The following is an 18,962-nucleotide window of genomic DNA, read 5'->3' as shown; positions in this document are numbered from 1 at the left end:
TCTAAATAGTACATTTCTATAAAAGGCATTATTAGACAAATGTTATCAGGCAACATTCAACACTAACCATTTCATAAATTGAACCACACAGTAGTATGTAAGTCATAGTATTTTCATACCTTATTTAAGTCATTTGGGGATTTTAGTAGTTATCTTTTTTGCTACATATCCATTAGAAGTATAAAATAGAGCAATAGTGTTCTGTTTGTTCTTAGAAATTGTCTTTCATATATAAATTTCTCATCGTCCTTGTTTCTCCCTCCATTTTAGTCGTGAGATGGAGAATAAAGAAACTCTCAAAGGGCTGCACAAGATGGACGATCGCCCAGAGGAGCGAATGATCAGAGAGAAGCTGAAGGCAACCTGCATGCCAGCCTGGAAGCATGAGTGGCTGGAAAGGAGGAATCGGCGGGGCCCAGTGGTGAGTGGCTGTGAGCACCTGCTATAAGGAGGAAAGCACAGGAGGAAGTGGAACATTAGGCACACACAGATCCTCTTGTGGACTTTCTTACTTCGTTTTAAATGCAGTAGTTTTATTTGCTTGATATTCTGGCCACTTGGAACAAATTGTAATTAAAACTATGCTCATTAAGCAATTTAAACTGTTCTGGGAACTTAGCTGAGTTTTGCGGAGGGATAGATACAGCAACACTGCCCTCTAATGTCAGCTTCTAAAATCCTTTATTAGAGTTTTATACTGTGCTTTCTAACTTTGAAAAAGCACATTTTTCCATTTACTTGAGATGTTTTATCTCTAAGGTAGGATCCAGGGATCACAATTCCCAGAATCTTCCAGGAAAGAATAAAATTAATAGGCCCATGGGGTTTAAGATAAATTAAAACTTTAAGGGGTTTGATAAAAGAAAACCTCCATTCTTAGATTACGAAAGTCAGGGATGTGCCATCTTTTGCCCCTGATTACTCTCTTTTAAAGTATAAGAATACCATGATGAAATGTACATCTTGATTCTTACAAAGGAAGAGGTAGATCCCAGTTGTTAGAGTGTCCTAGCACCAGTCTGTACCAGCAAGTTCTTGTTTATTTTGTTCTTTGTAAACAGATATAGCAACTTAAGATTCATCTAATCTTTGGCAGGGGTCTAAGCTACATCCCTGCCAACAATCATCTAGCCCTGCATTTATTCTATATGCCTCTTTAAGTCTACACTTAAATTAACTAACATAAATAAAAGTAAAAATTTAGTTCCTCAGTACACCAACCACATTTCAAATGCTCAATAACCACGTGTGGCTACTGGCTACCTTTTGAGCAGGGAAGTTATAGAACTTTTCCAACAACTTAGGAAGCCTAATTTTTTAAAAATATATATTATGGCTTTTTTTTTTTAAGCTCCTGAGAAACCCATTTGTCTTTCCTTTCTAGCTAAGCTTCTGCATTTCTTATTACTCACACGAGGTAGCATGGGAAATCCTTCACCATTTTAGTTGTTCATGTCAGAGGGTGAAGTGAAGAAGAAATGAAGGATTTATCTGAGTGCTATTAAAACCTCTTGCAGAAGGTGGCATTTAGAGGGGCATATTTCAGTTCAATCAATATTAAGAACTTTTTGAACAATTAAAGCCATCTGATGTTTGAATGTGTTGCTGAAGCTGGTTGTTTTCAAACAGAGCCTAATTTTTTTTTTTTTTTAAGGGATGGGGTCTCGTTCTGTCACCAAGGCTTGAATGCAGTGACATGATCATAGCAGAGCCTAAATCTTTTGAGAATATCATAGGGCATAAATCACAATTAAAAAATAAGTCAGCCGGGCTCGGTGGCTCAGCCTGTAATCCCGTGCCCTTGGGAGGCTGAGGTGAGTGGATTGCCTAAGCCCGCGGGTTCGTGACCCGCCTTGGCAGGCGAGACTTCATCTCTACAATAAATCAAAAATCAGCCGGACGTGGTAGCGCACGCCTGTAATTCCGGCTACTCGGAAGGCTGAGGCGGAAGGATCGCCAGAGCCCAGCAGGTCGAGGCTGTGGTGGCTGGGAGTGGCCACTGCACTCCAGTCTGGGCAACAGAGTGAGACTCCGACTCAAAAAAAAAAAATAAGTCAACTGTTTATCCTTTATTACACATAAACTAAGAATATCCAGTTCTCTGAAGACCAACTTTTGTTTTTTTCTCACTATTTACTTTCAAGCAAATACCTGTACCTTGTCTGTGTATCGCACATGAGTGAAAAGGGAAGACATGCATGGAATAAGATGCATAACACATAGTCTTTAAGCTTAATTACACTACCCTACATTTTATGATTTACAGATTTCATGTCATCTTTTAGAAGTTTACTGTCAATACAGTCCAGATTACTATAGAAATGCAAAAAAAAAACGTTTACTGTCTACTTGGGAGATCACATTTTGTTTTTATGTTTTATGTAAATTGCATCAAATTCCTCTTGAAACATGAAGTGTAGATATCTCCAAATGGGAAAATAAGACTCACACAAAAAATAAAAGTAGAGTAATACATGAAATAGCACAAAAGCAATTTGTGATGAGGTCCCAGATGTAGAGGGCGGGGAGGGGCAGGAGAACACTAAGGACTTAGGAAAGAGAAAGAATGCCAGGCTGGTGGACTTAAGGGAAGTTTCTTAAAGGCGGGATTTTAACCAAGCCTTAAAAGATGGGTAAATTTTCCCATGTGAAGGTGTGCTACTTGGGACCTTGCAGCTGGGAAGTGAGGCTCAGAAGGGGGAGCGAGTGAAAGCACTGAGGAGGGAGGGTTAAGCAAGTATGGTGGGCGTGGCCACCGGCTGTGGAACAGCAGCAGCGGGCGGAAGGCTGGAAAGGCCTGTTGAGCTTCAGCTGTACTGAGGCTGCAGAGTTTGGTCAAAGGTCCGGGCTAGCTTAGATTGATGAGCCCTAATAGTAAAAATAAAAGCAAACAAAAAACAGCGGTTTTCGTAAACTGCATTTTGCTTGAGAGATTGGCTTTTTTTTTCTTTAGAAATGAGGTCTTGCTATGTTGCCTAGGCTGGTCTCAAACTCTGGGGCTCAAGTAATCCTCTTGCCTTTCAAAGTGCTGGGATTACAGTAAGAGACCCTGCCACTTCTGGCAGAGATTGGCCTTTAAACTTCTGGCGTTTTTTGGTTTGCTGAGATAATGTCTAACCTATTATTATAACATAGCATTTTAAAAATAAGAGCAAGGCAGAACAGCGTAATACTCATCAATCAGATATTTGCATACTTAAAATTATGCACAGTATTGTTTTCAAGGTCTAATAATTTGTCAGATAAAAAAGAAAACATCTAAATCTTCAACCCAGTTGATGAGTTAACCGTAGAAGTTATCATTGCTTATTTCTCACATTTGTTTACTAATCTTTGATTGTTGATTTTGAATATTAAATGAGTATATATTAAATGGCTATAATAACAGCTAATCCTCTTTCTAACATTTTATATAACATTTAAATTATTGATAAGCCCTAAATGACTTAAATCATATTGGTAAAAAGTCTTTTATGTTAATGACTTAAAGTAATACTAAAAAGTTGATATATTGTCTAGTATAATGATATAATAATTTCATAACAAAAACTCACTAAGTTAATATCCTATTCTATGATGTTCAGCTGTCTATAAGTAATCACAATAATTGAAATGCTTTGATTCAGGTGGTAAAACCAATCCCTATTAAAGGAGATGGATCTGAAATGAGTAACTTGGTAGCTGAGTCTCCGGGAGAGGCCCAGGCAAGCGCTGCTTCATCTGCCCCCAAAGGCCGACGCAGTCCTTCCCCTGGAGGCTCCCCATCAGGTCGAACCGTGAAGTCAGAATCTCCAGGAGTAAGGAGGAAAAGAGTCTCCCCAGTGCCTGTAAGTTAATGTTTCAATAAACATGTTAGTGTCCGTAATTTTTAGACTCATTTATAGCGTAGAAAAGGCTGGCCAGCCATTTGTCAGCCTTTTGAATCATGTTCAAAATATGATTCATCTATAGACCCTGGGGTGGGGAAGTTCCTGGACCCTTTCTGGGCTCCATTAGGTCAAAACTAATTTTGTGATAAAACCGCAAAGTTGTTTGCCTCTTTCACTGCATTGATATTTGCAGTGGTAGGTACAGCGTCTGCTGCCTTTGTCTAGCTTAAGGCTTCAACAATAGAAATTGTATTCTTCATTGCGGTGTATCAGCCCTTACATTTAAAAATTCCTGTCTTACTGAGGAATGCCTTTGATGAAGAAATGGAAGATAATTTTATTAAATCTCAACTTTTATCAAGTACATGCCTTTTAATATTTTGTGTGATGAAATGGGATGCTTGCATAAAGCACCTCTGCCACATACCAAAACACAGTCACTCTCAAGGAAAGCATTTGTTAGAGTTGTAAGCTGAATCAGTTGGTTTTTCATGGAACATTGTTGTTTAAAAGAATGAATGACCAACAAACTATGGCTATTTAAACTTGAGTATTTGGCAGACGTTTTTCTTAAGGTGAATTAAGTGAGACTGTCACTTCAAGGAATACAATCAAGGTGTTTTTTCACTTTTGAAACTTCAAAGCAAAAATAATAAGTTTAGTGAGCTTGTTTCTACCACAGTGAACTTGACAGCTTCCAAGTTCTTAGACCTTTCTAATGATATTGGTGATATCAAATGTGATTTTTAAAAAATATTGTGTAATGAAATATGTGAACATTTTGAAGATATTCATAAGTTAGAGAATCAGTATTTTCTAAGTGACCAGTACAGTAACATGACAATAACAAAATCATTTATAGGTAAAAGATTCAAAGTGTAAGATGTACCATTTGGATTTTTAATGTACCAGTAGGAACAGTTTGTTGATGTGGTTTCATACTCTACATTACAACTGCTTTTAAGAAGCCACTTTTTGAGTTTTTGTGTAGTACCAAAGAAGAATAATCATAATTATTTCAAAAGCTCATTAAAATACTTCTTCTTATAGTGACATATCTGTGTGAGGCCAGATTTTCTTTCATATACTTTAATCACAGCAGATGGAATGCAGAAGCATCTGTGAGAATCCAGCTGTCTTCTATATTAAGCCAGATATCAAAGAGATTTGTAAAGAGATAGGTGATATCTTCATAAGAGAGAGACTTCTAGTGATGGAATTGTATGTTAAAATTTACTTTGTAACTTGAAGAGCAAGTAAGTGAATGACAGAATGGCTGAGATAGTGACCACAAGGAGGAATTTGGGTTTTCTTCAGATCTGGAGTTTTTAAAACACATAAATCCTTCAAAAAGTGCATTTGAAGTAAAGGTTTTTAAAGTAAAAGCCAAGATACCAACAATATTTGTTGATTCTGTGTTGAAACACCTTTAAATTAGTTATTCGTTTTTTTTTCTTTTTGTTTTTTTTACTTAAAACAGTAATGATTATTTACCAGCTCATGAATCTACAAGTGGGACAGAGCTTTTTAGGATTGGCTTATCTTTGCTCCCCGTGGCATCTGCTGAAGCTGAATGTACAAGACTACTTCTTCACTTACATGTGTGTTGCTCCAGCCAGGGTACTGGAGCAATTGGGGACTGTTGCATCTCTTCCTCATAGCATAGTGCCAGTGGTGCAACAAGAAGTGTTTCAGGAAGGCAAGTCCCAGCGTGCAGGTGCTGCTGAAGACACCCTTGCATCATATTTGCTAATACCTGCTGGCCAAAGCTAGTCACACGCCCAAACCCAGGATCCATGTAGTAGGGGACTACACAAGAGTGTAAATAGTAGGACAGATGGATCACAAGAGCCATCAAAGCAAAAGTCTATTGAAAGTATAAACTGAATTGCATCTTCCTTCCCCCGACTTGCCCCAGAACCCTCTAGGTGTATATGCTAGACCTAGTTACCCCCTCATTCTTTTTAACAACTACATAGTCTTTCGTTAGCTGACTAAATTAGTTTATTTAATGAATGACATACTAATGGACATTTCTAGTCCTTCTAACCTTTTGTTACTAAAAGCAGTGCTTCACAAATATTTTATGCATACATCATCTTACACAACTGAGGACATATCCATAGGCTGAATACCAAGCATGTCAAAATGACATGTGCATGGATAATTGTTATTTGTTGTTTATTTTTACTTTTCAGTAACTACCTTTAAAAAAATAATGGCCTTATTGATGTATAATTCAGGTACTATATAATTCACCTGTTTAATTTATACAATTCAGTGTTTTCTAATATAGTCACAGAGTTGTGTTATCATCACTATAGTTGATTTTTTTTTTTTTTTTTGAGTTGGACTCTCACTCCATCACCCAGACTGGAGTGCAGTGGCCATTCCCGGCCACCGCAGCCTCGACCCCCTGGGCTCCTGCGATCCTTCCGCCTCAGCCTTCCGAGTAGCCAGAATTACAGGCGCGCGCTACCACACCCGGCTGATTTTTTGATTTATTGTAGAGATGAGGTCTCGCCAAGTTGCCCAGGCCTGGAACCCTCAGGCTCAGGCAATCCACTCACCTCAGCCTCCCAAGGTGCAGGATTACAGACTGAGATTTATTGAGAGGCCAGAAAAGCTCCCACAGTAGGAGGCGACCCAAGGGTGTTGCCCTTTATTTTGTTTTTTTTAACTGTAGTCTATTTTTAAAGTCTTTATCATCCCAAAAAGAAACCCGGATCTGTAAACAGTAGTAAAGCAAAATGAGCAGTAAGCCATCATCCTGGGGTTGTTTCTATACCCGGAAGCCAAACCAAGCTTTAGCCAATCACAAACAGCCAACCTGGCTATTGGTTATATAACTGAGGACCTCTCATGCCCATATAAGGCGCACACCTAACTGTAACCAGTCAGGCCATTTCTTTGCTTTGTGTTCAACCCATGAAAGCTGGCTGACTGTTCAAGGTGCTAAATCAGAGCTCTCTGACCTTCTTGTCGTTTCGAGTGCCGCCAGGTATCATGAATCATTCTTTGCTCAAATAAGCTCTTATAATTTATTTGTCTAAGGTTTTCCATTTAACAACATTCTCTCCCCAGACCTAGGCAACCACTAATTTGTTTTGTCTCTGTATAATTTGCCTATTCTGGACATTACATATAATTGGAATCATATCATAGGTGATTTTTTATGACTAGCTTCTTTCACTTAGTATCATATTTTCAGGATTCATTCAATTTTATATCATGCATTAGTACTCCATTCCTTTTTCCTTTTCTTTTTTGTTTTTTGAGTTGTGCTCTCATTCTGTTGCCCGGACTGGAGTGCAGTGGTGTAATCACAGCTCACCACAGCCTCCAAATCCTGGGCTTAAGCAATCCTTTCACGTCAGCCTCCTGAGTAGCTGGAACTACAGACAGACTCTACCATGTCTGGCTAATTTTTAAATTTTTTTGTAGGGACGAGTTCTTGCTCTGTTGCCCCAGCTGATCTTGAACTCCAGGCATCAGCAATCCTCCCTCCTCAGCCTTCCAAAGTACTGGAATTACAGGCATGACCCGCATGCCCAGCCTCCATTCATTTTTAATTGCATAGTAATATCCTTTGAATGAATATACCACATCTTGTTTATCTGTTCATCATTTGATGAATATTTGAGTTGATTCCATTTTTCGGCAATTACTAATGATGCTTTTGTGAACATTTGTGTACGAGTTTTTGTCTGGACATATGTTTTAGTTTCTCTTGAGTTTTTACTGAGGAGTGGAATTGCTAGGTCATATGTTTAACTTTTTGAGGAACTGCTATACTGTTTTCCAAAGTAGCTGTATATTTTACATTCCATCAGCACTGTATGAGGACTCCAACTTCTTTATGGTCTTGCCAGCATTTATGACCTTTAACTACTTAATTAGGCATCCAGAAAACTTGGAATTTTAAAAAACTGGACATTGATGGAAAGACTGAGTTCTAGGAAAATTAGTAGACTGTAATGAGAGTAATAATTACCTTCCCCATAGGAGAGTTTTTGTCAGATTCCAATGAGATGTTTTAATTGAGGAAGAGTCTCTACAGAGTGTTCCTTGGGGGGCATTTCACAGCAATGTTTATAAATTACGAGCTACAGAAGAGCATTTAATGCCAGAAAGTTAGATGTTTAATTTTTACCACTAAGACACAATCATTTTGCCTGCTTATGATAAATACTTTTCAGGTCTTTTATTTTGGCTTATTAATACTTTCAAAGGACTCAAATGTTTATAGAATAATTTGTAAAGTTGCCACATGGTTGTCTCTTTCCACCAAATATTTATCAACAGTTACAGGGATGACTGAGATTTTAAAGTACACCCGAGACGAGTATGTCAGACAAAAGCATTTTGCTTAACTTTGTTTTATTATATTTTCTATGTAGCATTTTTTTCAGAACATAATTTGCCACATAATTGTCTGATATGACCTCGTGGGTAGCAGTTTCTTATCGAGAAGTGAGAAACTTACCTAATTAAAAACGATGTTGTAAAGTTTCAGAGTGGCAGGATCACACCACCTCGAAGAGCCCCGTCACCCGATGGCTTCTCCCCATACAGCCCTGAGGAGACGAACCGCCGTGTGAACAAAGTGATGCGGGCCAGGCTGTACCTACTGCAGCAAATAGGACCCAACTCTTTCCTGATTGGAGGGGACAGCCCCGACAATAAATACCGGGTGTTTATTGGGCCTCAGGTAGGACTTGGCACCATTTTAGAAATATTTTATTGGTATCTGGTACTAACTCAAATTTATATACAACAGTGTTCTTAAATTTAGCTCAATTAATTTTCTCTAGTAAACTAAAGTTTAAAATGTATTTTGGGCTCATATTTTTCTTTCATGTACTCATAAGCTTTTTACTATGACTTTAATTTACCTTAGAATACAAATTACCATATGATTGTCTTTCTACACCAAATATTTATCACCAATTATAGGAGTGACTGATATTTTATTTTTTTATTTGTTTTTTGAGTTGGAGTCTCACTGTCCACGCAGGCTGGAGTGCAGTGGCTCATTCATGGCTACCCCAGCATCGACCTGCTGGGCACCAGCGAGCCTTCTGCCTCAGCCTTCCAAGTAGTCGGAACTATAGGCTCATGCTACCATCCCCGGCTAATTTTATTTATTTATTGTAGAGATGAGGTCTCGCCAAGTTGCCCAGGTTGGTCTCAAACCCTTGGGCTCAGGCAGTCCACTCGCCTTGGCCTCCCAAATTGCTGGGATTACAGGCTGTCACGAGCCCGACCTGCTGACTGAGATTTTAAAATTCAGTCTATTTAATAACTTCAGTGAAAGTAAGAGATTGATTAATTCATGGAGATAGCTATAGAGACTTTTCTTACATATGAAGATAATGAAGAGTATGAATTAATAGAAACTTTAGTAAAATAAACTTAGAAATATTTTTTTAAAGTGATAAACTTAGAAGTTCTAGTAGAACCGCAGATTTATTAACAAGTGGGGTTTTTTAAAAACTCTTCAGAACTGCAGCTGTGGGCGTGGAACATTCTGTATTCATCTGCTATTTGTTATGCTCCGGGTGTTTCAACTAGAACCTTCAGACCCAATGTTATGGAGAAAAACGTTAAAGAATTTTGAGGTAATTTTTAATAAATACTTTAATGTAAAATTGTCAACAAATTTTTATGGTATATTCTTGAAAGATGTCTGTACACACTAAATTTAAATCGACAGTGATCATTATGAAGGTACAAAAGTAGGTAAGAACTATTGGATGGTTTTAAATAGTTCTCTTACGAGCTATTGACTGATACGTTTTTTCCTTGTAGACTGAAAAAACAATAAACACTGACCTGCAAAATGTTGTCCTACGTAAACTATACATGTTCTTATTTTTGAAGTTCCTCCATCAACTTTATAAAAAACTGTGCAAATAAAAGACAGATAATTCAACCTCTAGAACTCTTCATATGTATAATTATGACACAGATATCATTGTTATTGTCTTTTTCCAATGTTAGGTTGAGAGTTTGTTCCAGAAATATCACAGTAGGCGTAGCTCAAGGATCAAAGCTCCATCTCGTAACACCATCCAGAAGTTTGTTTCACGCATGTCCAATTCTCATACATTGTCATCATCTAGTACTTCTACATCTAGTTCAGAAAACAGGTTAGTACTTTCTAAGGAATTAAAAGCATTAATGCAGTGTAACTTTTAATTTTAGGGGTAATTTTTTTGTAATTACTTGTTAACTTCTCTAAAAGGATTTGATTATTGAACCTTGGCTTTCAAGTTAAAATCAAGGATAAAGAATATTAAAGGTCATCTGAGTACATATGTGGAAATTTTGTCCTAAAAACTACAGTTTTGGCAAATGACAGATTAATATAGTCAATGTCCATTTCATGAGGAAAATTAGATGGCAGGTATAAAATAATAGGTGGCTCCTGTTTATCAATTGTTACTTTGTGGCAAGTATATACTGTCTCATTCTTTTCTTATAGCAACCTCATTTAGGTGGGTTTATATAGCAACCTCATTTAGGTGGGTATATATAGCAACCTGATTTACTGTCTCATTCTTTTCTTATAGCAACCTCATTTAGTATCACTATTTTAGAGATAATAAAGCTGAAGCATCATGTAATGGGCAAAAATGTCTATTGTTCTTCTTATAAATAAATTATATACAAGCCAAAGTGGTTTTCCAAAATCATCTTCAAAACAATTTTATCTTGTTTTATTTTTTTTTTTTTGAGTCTGGGTCTTGCTCTGTCACCCAGGCTGGAGTGCAGTGGCACAGTCACAGCTCATCTCAGCCTTGACCTCCTGGGCTCAGGTGACCCAGGTAGGTGACCCTTCTGCCTCAGCCTCCCAAATAGCTGGGACTGTAGGCAGGCCGCCACTATGCCCACCTGATTTTTTAATTTTTTTGTAGGGATGAGGTCTTGCTGTGTTGCCCAGGTTGATCTTGAACTCCTGGGCTCAAGCAATCTACTCACCTCGGCCTCCCAGAATACTGAGATTGCAGATGTGAGCCACTGTGCCCAGCTCAAATGTAGGATTTTAGATTGTGTAGCTTTACTATTTCTTTCACAGATATTTTCAGAGAATCCTCTTTATAGGCTGTTTTACCAGTGAGAACATCAGTGTGCTCTTCTAAATAAGTAGACTAATAAGTTGCAATTAAGAGGTAAAACTATTAATCACAGTTGTTACTTAAAATCTACAGTGCTTCTTAAACTTTTCCATTGCCTAATTGCCAGTAAGAATGAACTCAGAAGTCTGAAGGATTTGAGATGTAGCCCAAATGACAAATGTGAAATTTTTTTCAAGTCTCTAGTATTATCATAATTCAAGTGAATTTTCTTTCTTTTTCCATGATATTGCTTTATGGGGTTTGTGTGTGTGTGTGTGTGTGTGTGTGTGGTTTCAAATATTTCTTTTCTTAATTTTAAAGATATAAAAAATATGGGATGCTTCACAAATTTGCATGTCATCCTTGCACAGGGGCCATGCTTATAATCTTCTCTATATTGTTGCAATTTTAGTATATGTGCTGCTGAAGTGAGCATGCTTCATTGGTTTTAATGTAAAAATGAGATTTTCTAACTACTCCAAAAAGGAGTGTAGCTTCTCTTATGAGGATACCTCTAAATGTTCACATAGTGATCCAATTTGGGAAGCACTGTTCTGAGTGGCTAAGTCCCATCTTCAGCTCATCAATCTTTTAAGTATTTTAACTACCTCAAAATTCAGAGACTGGAGAAGTGAAGATGTCATAGCAAAGGCCCAGTGGAGAGAAAAGAAGTTTTTTTTCATGTGTAGAAAAAGTAAATGCTCACATTTCTTCATTTTGATTACATTAATTGATTTTAGAATTTTAGTTCAGAGCTCTTTTTCTTATCCCTGATCTCTTCTAAATAAAGTGAGGAAAATAGGCTTTCTCAAGCTTCCTGACCCTAATGTATTCTAGAGCCTTTTTTCCTTTTTTTTTTCTTTTGCCCTAGAGTCAGGGTCTCACTTTGTTGCCTAGGCTGGAATGCAGTAGCACCATTATATTATAGCTATAGCTCACTGTTACCTTGAACTTCTGGGCTCAAGCAGTCCTCCCACTTCAGCCTCCTGAGTAGCTGGGACTACAAGTCTGCACCACCACACCATCTAATTTATTTATTTTTTTCATGTTTTATAGAGACTGGGTCTTACTGTGTCACCTGGGTTGGTCTCAAACTCCCAGGCTCAAGCGGTCCTCCCGCCTCAGCCTCCCAAAGCCTTGGGATTACAGGTGTGAGCCACTGCATTCAGCCCCTTTCTCCTTTTGATTGATATTTCTGTAGCTTCTTTATTTTGGAGAAAAATAACACATATTTAAAACCAGGTAGCCAAAGTTAAATTAGAAAGTTTCTCTCTAAGATGAAAAAAAGACAACTTTCAAATATGGCCATAATTTAGAGGTTCTATTGATTTATTGAGGTTTGTATATCTATGAGGGGAACCACAAAAGTTATAATCTTGGTATACTGTGTAGATAGGTAGGTTTTGGTAGGTTTTTGTTTTGTGTGATCATATTTTTTAAATATCTAAAATTAGTAAAAAGAAAATACAAAGGAAATTTATCTGGAGATCTGATTACACAAAATTTTAAGTGGTAGGCCAGAAACAATGAAAACCAATTAGAACAAACAAATTGGAAATACTTACAAAAAATAATTAACAAAACCTTACCAAAAAAAGTAAAACTGCAGACAGGAACCTGGGATCTGAGTACATAATTGGACAAAGAGCATAAAGAGAGTATTCATAAGAGAAGAATTTCATGCACTAACAAGCATATGAAAACTGTGCAGCCTAACAACTAAAGCAATGCTCCTTTAAAAAAAGATCCCAGTTTATATTTACAGAATTAGTGGAGATTTTTATAAGGAGATAATCCAGTTCTTGAAAGGATGTGCTTCATTATATGTAAAGCGATATAGCCTTTCTGGAAAAAAATAATATGACCTTTTAAAACATTTACATTTATTGATCCAGGAAATGTACTTTTAAAAAATTAATCTGAGAAATATACAAACCTTACATGTATGACTTTTTCTCATAATCTTATGGTGAAAAATTGGGAACAACTTAAATGTCCAATGCAAGTAGATGATCACATTAAATTAACCCATGCTATGGCTATCTTGCAGGCATTAAAATAATGCTTTTGAAGAATACTGAATGACCTAGAAAAGTGCTGATAAGTGAAACCAAATCCTGGTTATAATACCATATTACACATGAACCTAATTTTGTATTTAGAATTATTATAGGTACATAAACATTGGAAGGAATAAAAATTTTAATGATAGGTGATTTTTTTTTTAAGAATTTAAATACTTTGTGGGCCATAAGGTCTCTGTCAAAACTACTCAACTCTGATTGCAAGAGCATAGGCAGTATATAAATGAATGAACATGGCTTTGTTCCAGCAAAACTTTATTTACAAAAGTAGGTTACAGGCTGATTTGTTTCCATTGTAGTTCATTACTCTCTGCATTATACTTGTGATTTTTTCTGAAAAACTGTTCAAAAGAAGAAAATCTGAAATGCCAAAAAAGGGACATGGCAATGCTTGTAATCGTTTCCTAAAATGTAAAACTACGGAAACTGCTCAGATGTCCACCATTAAGTGGATACTTAGATCTATCTAGTCAGTGTAAAATTATGCCATCATTAAAAATTACGTATATGGTGAAAGCAACCCAAATGTCCATTGATGAATGAGTGGATGAACAAAATGTCGTATATACACACAATGACATACTATTCAGCTTTAGGAAGGAAATTCTGACATGTACCACAACATGGATAAATCTTTAGGAATTGTGCTAAGTGAAATAAGCCAGTCACAAAAAGATAAATACTGTGTGATTTCACTTATATGAGGTATTTAGTCAAAATTATAGGGGCAGAAAGTCAAATGGTGATTGCCAAAGGCTGGGAGTTAGTGGAAAAAATGGGGAGTTAGTGCTTAATGGATATAGAGTTTTAGTTTTTTTTTGGTTTTTTTTTTTGAGTTGGAGTCTCACTCTGTCGCCCAGACTGGAGTGCAGTGGCTGCTCCCGGCCACCGCAGCCTCGACCTGCTGGGCTCCGGCGATCCTTCCGCCTCAGCCTTCCAAGTAGCCGGAATTACAGGCATGCGCTACCACGCCCGGCTGGTTTTTTTGATTTATTGTAGAGATGAGGTCTCGCTGCCCAGGCGGGTCTCGAACCCGCGGGCTCAGGCAATCCACTCACCTCAGCCTCCCAAAGGCACAGGATTATAGGCTGAGCCACCGAACCCGGCTAAGGATATAGAGTTTTATAAGATGAAAAGAATTTTGGAGATCGATGGTAGTGATGGTTGTACAACATGAATATCTTTAATACCAGTCGACTGTACACCTAAAAATGGTTAAAATGATAAATTTTATGTGTATTTTACCACAACAAAAAAGAAAAAAATTATGTATATAAAGAGTTTAAATAACAAGTGTAATTTTATGATAAAATTTTTAAGAATATGAAAAAGTGCGTGTATATAGATAACGGATCTGAGCAGTGTGTTTAATATATGTACTTGGAAAAAGGTGGGAAAAAATACCCTGGAATGGTATTGTCAGAAAAGTACTTAATAAGTTGCACTCACAATTTGACTAAATTGTAGAACTTTATTTTTCCTCTTTTGAATAAGCTAATTTTGGTATAATTATTTGAAAAGTTCATTTACCTCAGGTCATTTTGCTATCAATATTTTTATTATAGATTATTGTATAAATCATTTCTGTAATGTTAATTTTTTATCATTGATACTTGCATATTTTAACAGCTTTTCTCTTCTCTAGCTCCCTAATTATGAAAAGAGATGGGAACTGGACCCAGTGGCTCATGCCTATAATCCCAGCACTTTGGGAGGCCAAGGTGGGAGTATTGCTTGAGCGTAGGAGTTCAACACCAGCCTGGGCAGCATAGCAAGGCTTCATCTCTACAAAAAAAAATTTTTTTTCAAGTAGCTGGACATGGTAGCATGTGCCTGTAGTACCAGCTGCTTGGAAAGTTGAAACTATGATAAGCCACTGCATTCGCCTGGGTGACAGAGTGAGACTCCAACTCAAAAAAAGAAAAGAAAAAGTATGGGACAGATAAATCAGGAACGAGAGAGATTAGAAATGTGCCTTTACCTCAGGAGTCACATACTGTGACTTTGCTGACCCATTGGTTCAGCTTTTTGGAAAGTTTTTTTGTGTGCTTGGGGAACTGATCATTTTGCTATTCATCACTCAGACCCATTTTTCAGCAATTATAGCTTAAGATGGGAAAGTACAGAACCAAGAAGCATCAGGCAAAAGCTTAAGCTTAGTTAAAAGAGACTCTGGAGTTTGCAGGTGGGTAAGTTATAGCATATTCTTCTTGGATAAAAGTCTAACGATAAGTCTACCACAATCTGATTTTGTGATGTAGGGTAACTTGCTTAATAGCCCAGAGCCTTGTCTTTATGTTATAAAGGAAACATTGATTTTTAAAGTCTTTCCTCACATTGAAGGTGTAAAGTAAAATATTCCCAAAATAGAAAACCTGGCTGAGCCGGGCTCGGTGGCTCAGCCTGTAATCCTGTGCCTTTGGGAGGCTGAGGTGAGTGGATTGCCTGATCCCGTGGGTTCGAGACCCGCCTGGGCAACTTGGCAAGACCTCATCTCTACAATAAATTAAAAAAAAAATTATTAGCCAGGCGTGGTAGCGCGCACCTGTAGTTCCAGCTACTTGGAAGGCTGAGGCGGAAGGATTGCTGGAGCCCAGCGGGTTGAGGCTGCAGTGGCCGGGAGTGTGCCACTGCACTCCAGTCTGGGCGACAGAATGAGACTCCAACTCAAAAAAAAAAGAGAAAGCCTGAATGTACACTAAATAACTACAATTAACCATTTAATACAACTTTTAAAAATTATATAAAGCAAGAGAATAAAACTCTTCTTTGCATATTCTATATTTTAGCTGATGTACACACTCGTGTGTGTACACACATATACACAAGTCTCTGTCATCTTTTTTAGCATTTTTAAACAAATAGAAAGTCATGCCATATGTTTTTTTCAGAAGTTTGCTTTTATTTATATATCAAGAACATTTTTCTAAGTCGGTACAAAAATGCACAATTTTCTTTTCATGACTGTAAAAGATTATGTGGGTATGCCAGAATATATTTAGCCATTGCCTTGATCATTGGACATTAAGCATATCTCTAGCTTTTTGTTGACCTATTAAATGCAACAGATTTTTCTATTTTTTATTTATGTACTTAAAATACGAAAGGGAGGGAACCTCCAAGGAAAAAAGAAAAATTATTTTTTGAAGGGTAGGCCCCTTGTAGTACAGGCTTCCTCCCCAGTTAAATGTTATAGGAACTCATTGGCATCAGTATACCAGCTAGCATTGTTGTGAGTGGCTGCGTTCAAATTCAGTGACTTTTTTTGGAAATTCAGTGCATTTGCCCATTTCATGATTGGTGATTTACGAGTTCACCTGCCCACACCGTGCTGAGTGTTCAGCAGTTTTTGACTAAAATAGCATGATCCTGTGTCCTACTCTTGCTATTCACCCTATCTCCCCAAGTGACTTTTTGTGTTTCCCCGGATGAAAAAAAGTCCTCAAAGAGAAAGGTTTTGCTTATGTAGAAGAGGTGAAACAAAAAACAACAGAAGCACTAAAAGGCATCAAAATTGACAACTTCGAAAACCATCTTGAGCAGTGGGAAGGGTGTCTCAGTAGGTGTATTCATCAAACAGTACTTTGAAGGTGACTGAAGTTTAAATATGTAAGAATAAATACAACTTTTTATAAATAAATTCCAGATTTTGTGAGCCTTCCTTGTTATATTTGTAGGATAGTATCCTAGAAAATAGGAATTTGGGCTTGTAGATGTATACATTTAGTATTTTAAGATATACTAACAAAATTTCCTTCCATAGATTTTAGGTTTTACTCCCACCAGCAGTATATATGAAAATCTGTTCTTTGCCAGTATCAGTGCCAGATGTTTTATTTAGTTTTTTGCCAATCAGACTATTCAATAAATGAATAAATAAGGTATGGCATCATTAATTCAATATACGTTTTATACTTCTCTTTTCATATTTATTGGCTATTGGCATTTTTAATTCTAATTTCCTTTTGTCTCCTTTGTTCATTTTACTATTGATTTGTTAGTATTTTTGTTACTGATTTTTAACAGCACTTTGTATATTAGAAATATTCAATTATATACAATACAATTGCCCATTATATGTTGCGATTTTATCATAATGAAATCATTCTATGCATGTTAGAATTAAAGCATGTCATCTACTTTTATTCACCCTATGGTATGTTATGGACATCCTTTGTTTGTTTGTTTGTTTTTTGGCCCTTATTTATGGATCTCTTTGTTCTGCTTTAAAAACTTCATAGTGTTTGGATATGCCATGATTGGTTTAACTTCTATTTGGTGTTCATTTGGTTGTTCTGACTTTTCATTATGCTAAACAATACTGCAGTGGACATTTTCATACATACATTTATCTTTTTATTTCAGTATGATATGTTCTTAGACCACTAGGTAAAATGTTGTCTACACTTAAATGTGACATATGTTTCTAGATTTGTTCCTAGGAAAGTTGAACCAGTTCATACTGCCAACAGAAATGTATGAAATGGGCATTTAAATTTAAGATGTGAGGCCAGGCATGGCGACTTATGCCTGTAATCCCAGCACTTTGGGAGGCCAAGGCGAGTGTATCACTTGAGACCAGGAATTTGAGGCCAGCTTAGGCAACATAGTGAGATCTTGTCTCTATAAAACAAAATAAAGTAAATTTAGGATGTGGAATAGTAGGTAAGTTCTAAGGTTCTCTAGTACTTGAAATCTTGAAACTGGAACTGTGTGGTATATTTTTGTACATAGTCAAACCCGTTAGTTTGTTTATTCAACAGGTACAGTAACAGAATTTTGAGGATATAGGTGTTCTTTCTAAGATTGCAGTTTATGTATTGAATTGTTTACGGGTTAACTCATACCTATAATGTATGATGCACAGGGGTATGAATCTAATTTAAAATTACTGTATGTTAATAACAGAAGTGTTTCTCAAATAGTTATATAAGATGCTCTTAAGCAAAGAACTTCTAATTAATGTGTTTATATTCTGAAGAAGCAGAAATTCTTTTTAGCATGCGGCTTTAATTCTGTCTTATGTTCTCTTTTGCTTAAATTATTTTGCTGCTGCTTTCTTATAGCATAAAAGATGAAGAGGAGCAGATGTGTCCTATTTGCTTACTGGGCATGCTTGACGAAGAAAGTCTCACCGTGTGTGAAGACGGCTGCAGGAACAAGCTGCACCACCACTGCATGTCGATTTGTATGTGGCTCCTTTTCTCCCCGTGCTTGCTCAGCACAGTAGCTCTGTGAACTGACTATGTTATTTAGAATTGTGATTGGTGAGAGAAAAAAGTAGATCTAGATCCTGTGTGAAGTTTTCAATAAATGGAATTGTAGGATCTGTTAGGAGATAAGCTGTGTGAGCAAAGAATTGCAATATGGTGTGATAGATGTGGTGGTAGTAGTAATGTCCAAGATTAGGAACGCTTCCAGCCTGGAAGGGGAACATGAAGGGAAGAAAGTAGAAGAAAGCCTGGGGGGGTGGACATTACAGAAAGGCTGGCACCAAAGCAAGGTAAGGAAAGGACCTTACCAGGTAACCAAGTGGGGCAGAATGTTTTGAAAATTAGTAAGCGGAGTACATGTTATAACTAATAAAATGGCATTTGCAAAGGTGACAAGCAGCAGAATAACTTAACCTGCTGTGTCTGCCAGCTTTCAAATAAACTATCAGATTTTTAAGGTTCCTTCCATATAAATCCTATACTAATTATTATGAAGTTATGACATAAATAATATTAAGCATTTACATTTTTGTGAGACTTTTTCCTGTAACTTTTCAGGGGCAGAAGAATGTAGAAGAAATAGAGAACCTTTAATATGTCCCCTTTGTAGGTCTAAGTGGAGATCCCATGATTTCTACAGGTAATGATTTTGAACTAATGATTTGTATGTGTTTA

The 18,962-nt window shown here is 36.9% G+C and overlaps 1 protein-coding gene across 1 annotated transcript in view; it reads left to right on the top strand.

Annotated features, from left to right (window-relative positions):
* Positions 1-275: 275 nt before the first annotated feature.
* The window catches only part of MAP3K1 (mitogen-activated protein kinase kinase kinase 1), a 40,820-nt gene continuing 22,133 nt past the window's right edge, over positions 276-18,962 (top strand). The window contains exons 1-7 of the mRNA XM_008074621.2: positions 276-421; positions 3,627-3,827; positions 8,380-8,580; positions 9,374-9,490; positions 9,873-10,021; positions 18,141-18,262; positions 18,846-18,927. Of these exons, the coding sequence (XP_008072812.1) occupies positions 278-421; positions 3,627-3,827; positions 8,380-8,580; positions 9,374-9,490; positions 9,873-10,021; positions 18,141-18,262; positions 18,846-18,927 (1,016 nt within the window). The 5' untranslated portion in view covers positions 276-277. The remainder of the gene's footprint in view (positions 422-3,626; positions 3,828-8,379; positions 8,581-9,373; positions 9,491-9,872; positions 10,022-18,140; positions 18,263-18,845; positions 18,928-18,962) is intronic.

The sequence above is a fragment of the Carlito syrichta genome, unplaced genomic scaffold, assembly GCF_000164805.1.
Source record: "Carlito syrichta isolate Samal-C Ts95f unplaced genomic scaffold, Tarsius_syrichta-2.0.1 Scaffold316508, whole genome shotgun sequence".
In the NCBI taxonomy this organism is placed as follows: domain Eukaryota; kingdom Metazoa; phylum Chordata; class Mammalia; order Primates; family Tarsiidae; genus Carlito; species Carlito syrichta.
The sequence above is the reverse complement of the archived record's forward strand: the minus strand, read 5'-3'. Positions and strand labels throughout refer to the sequence as shown.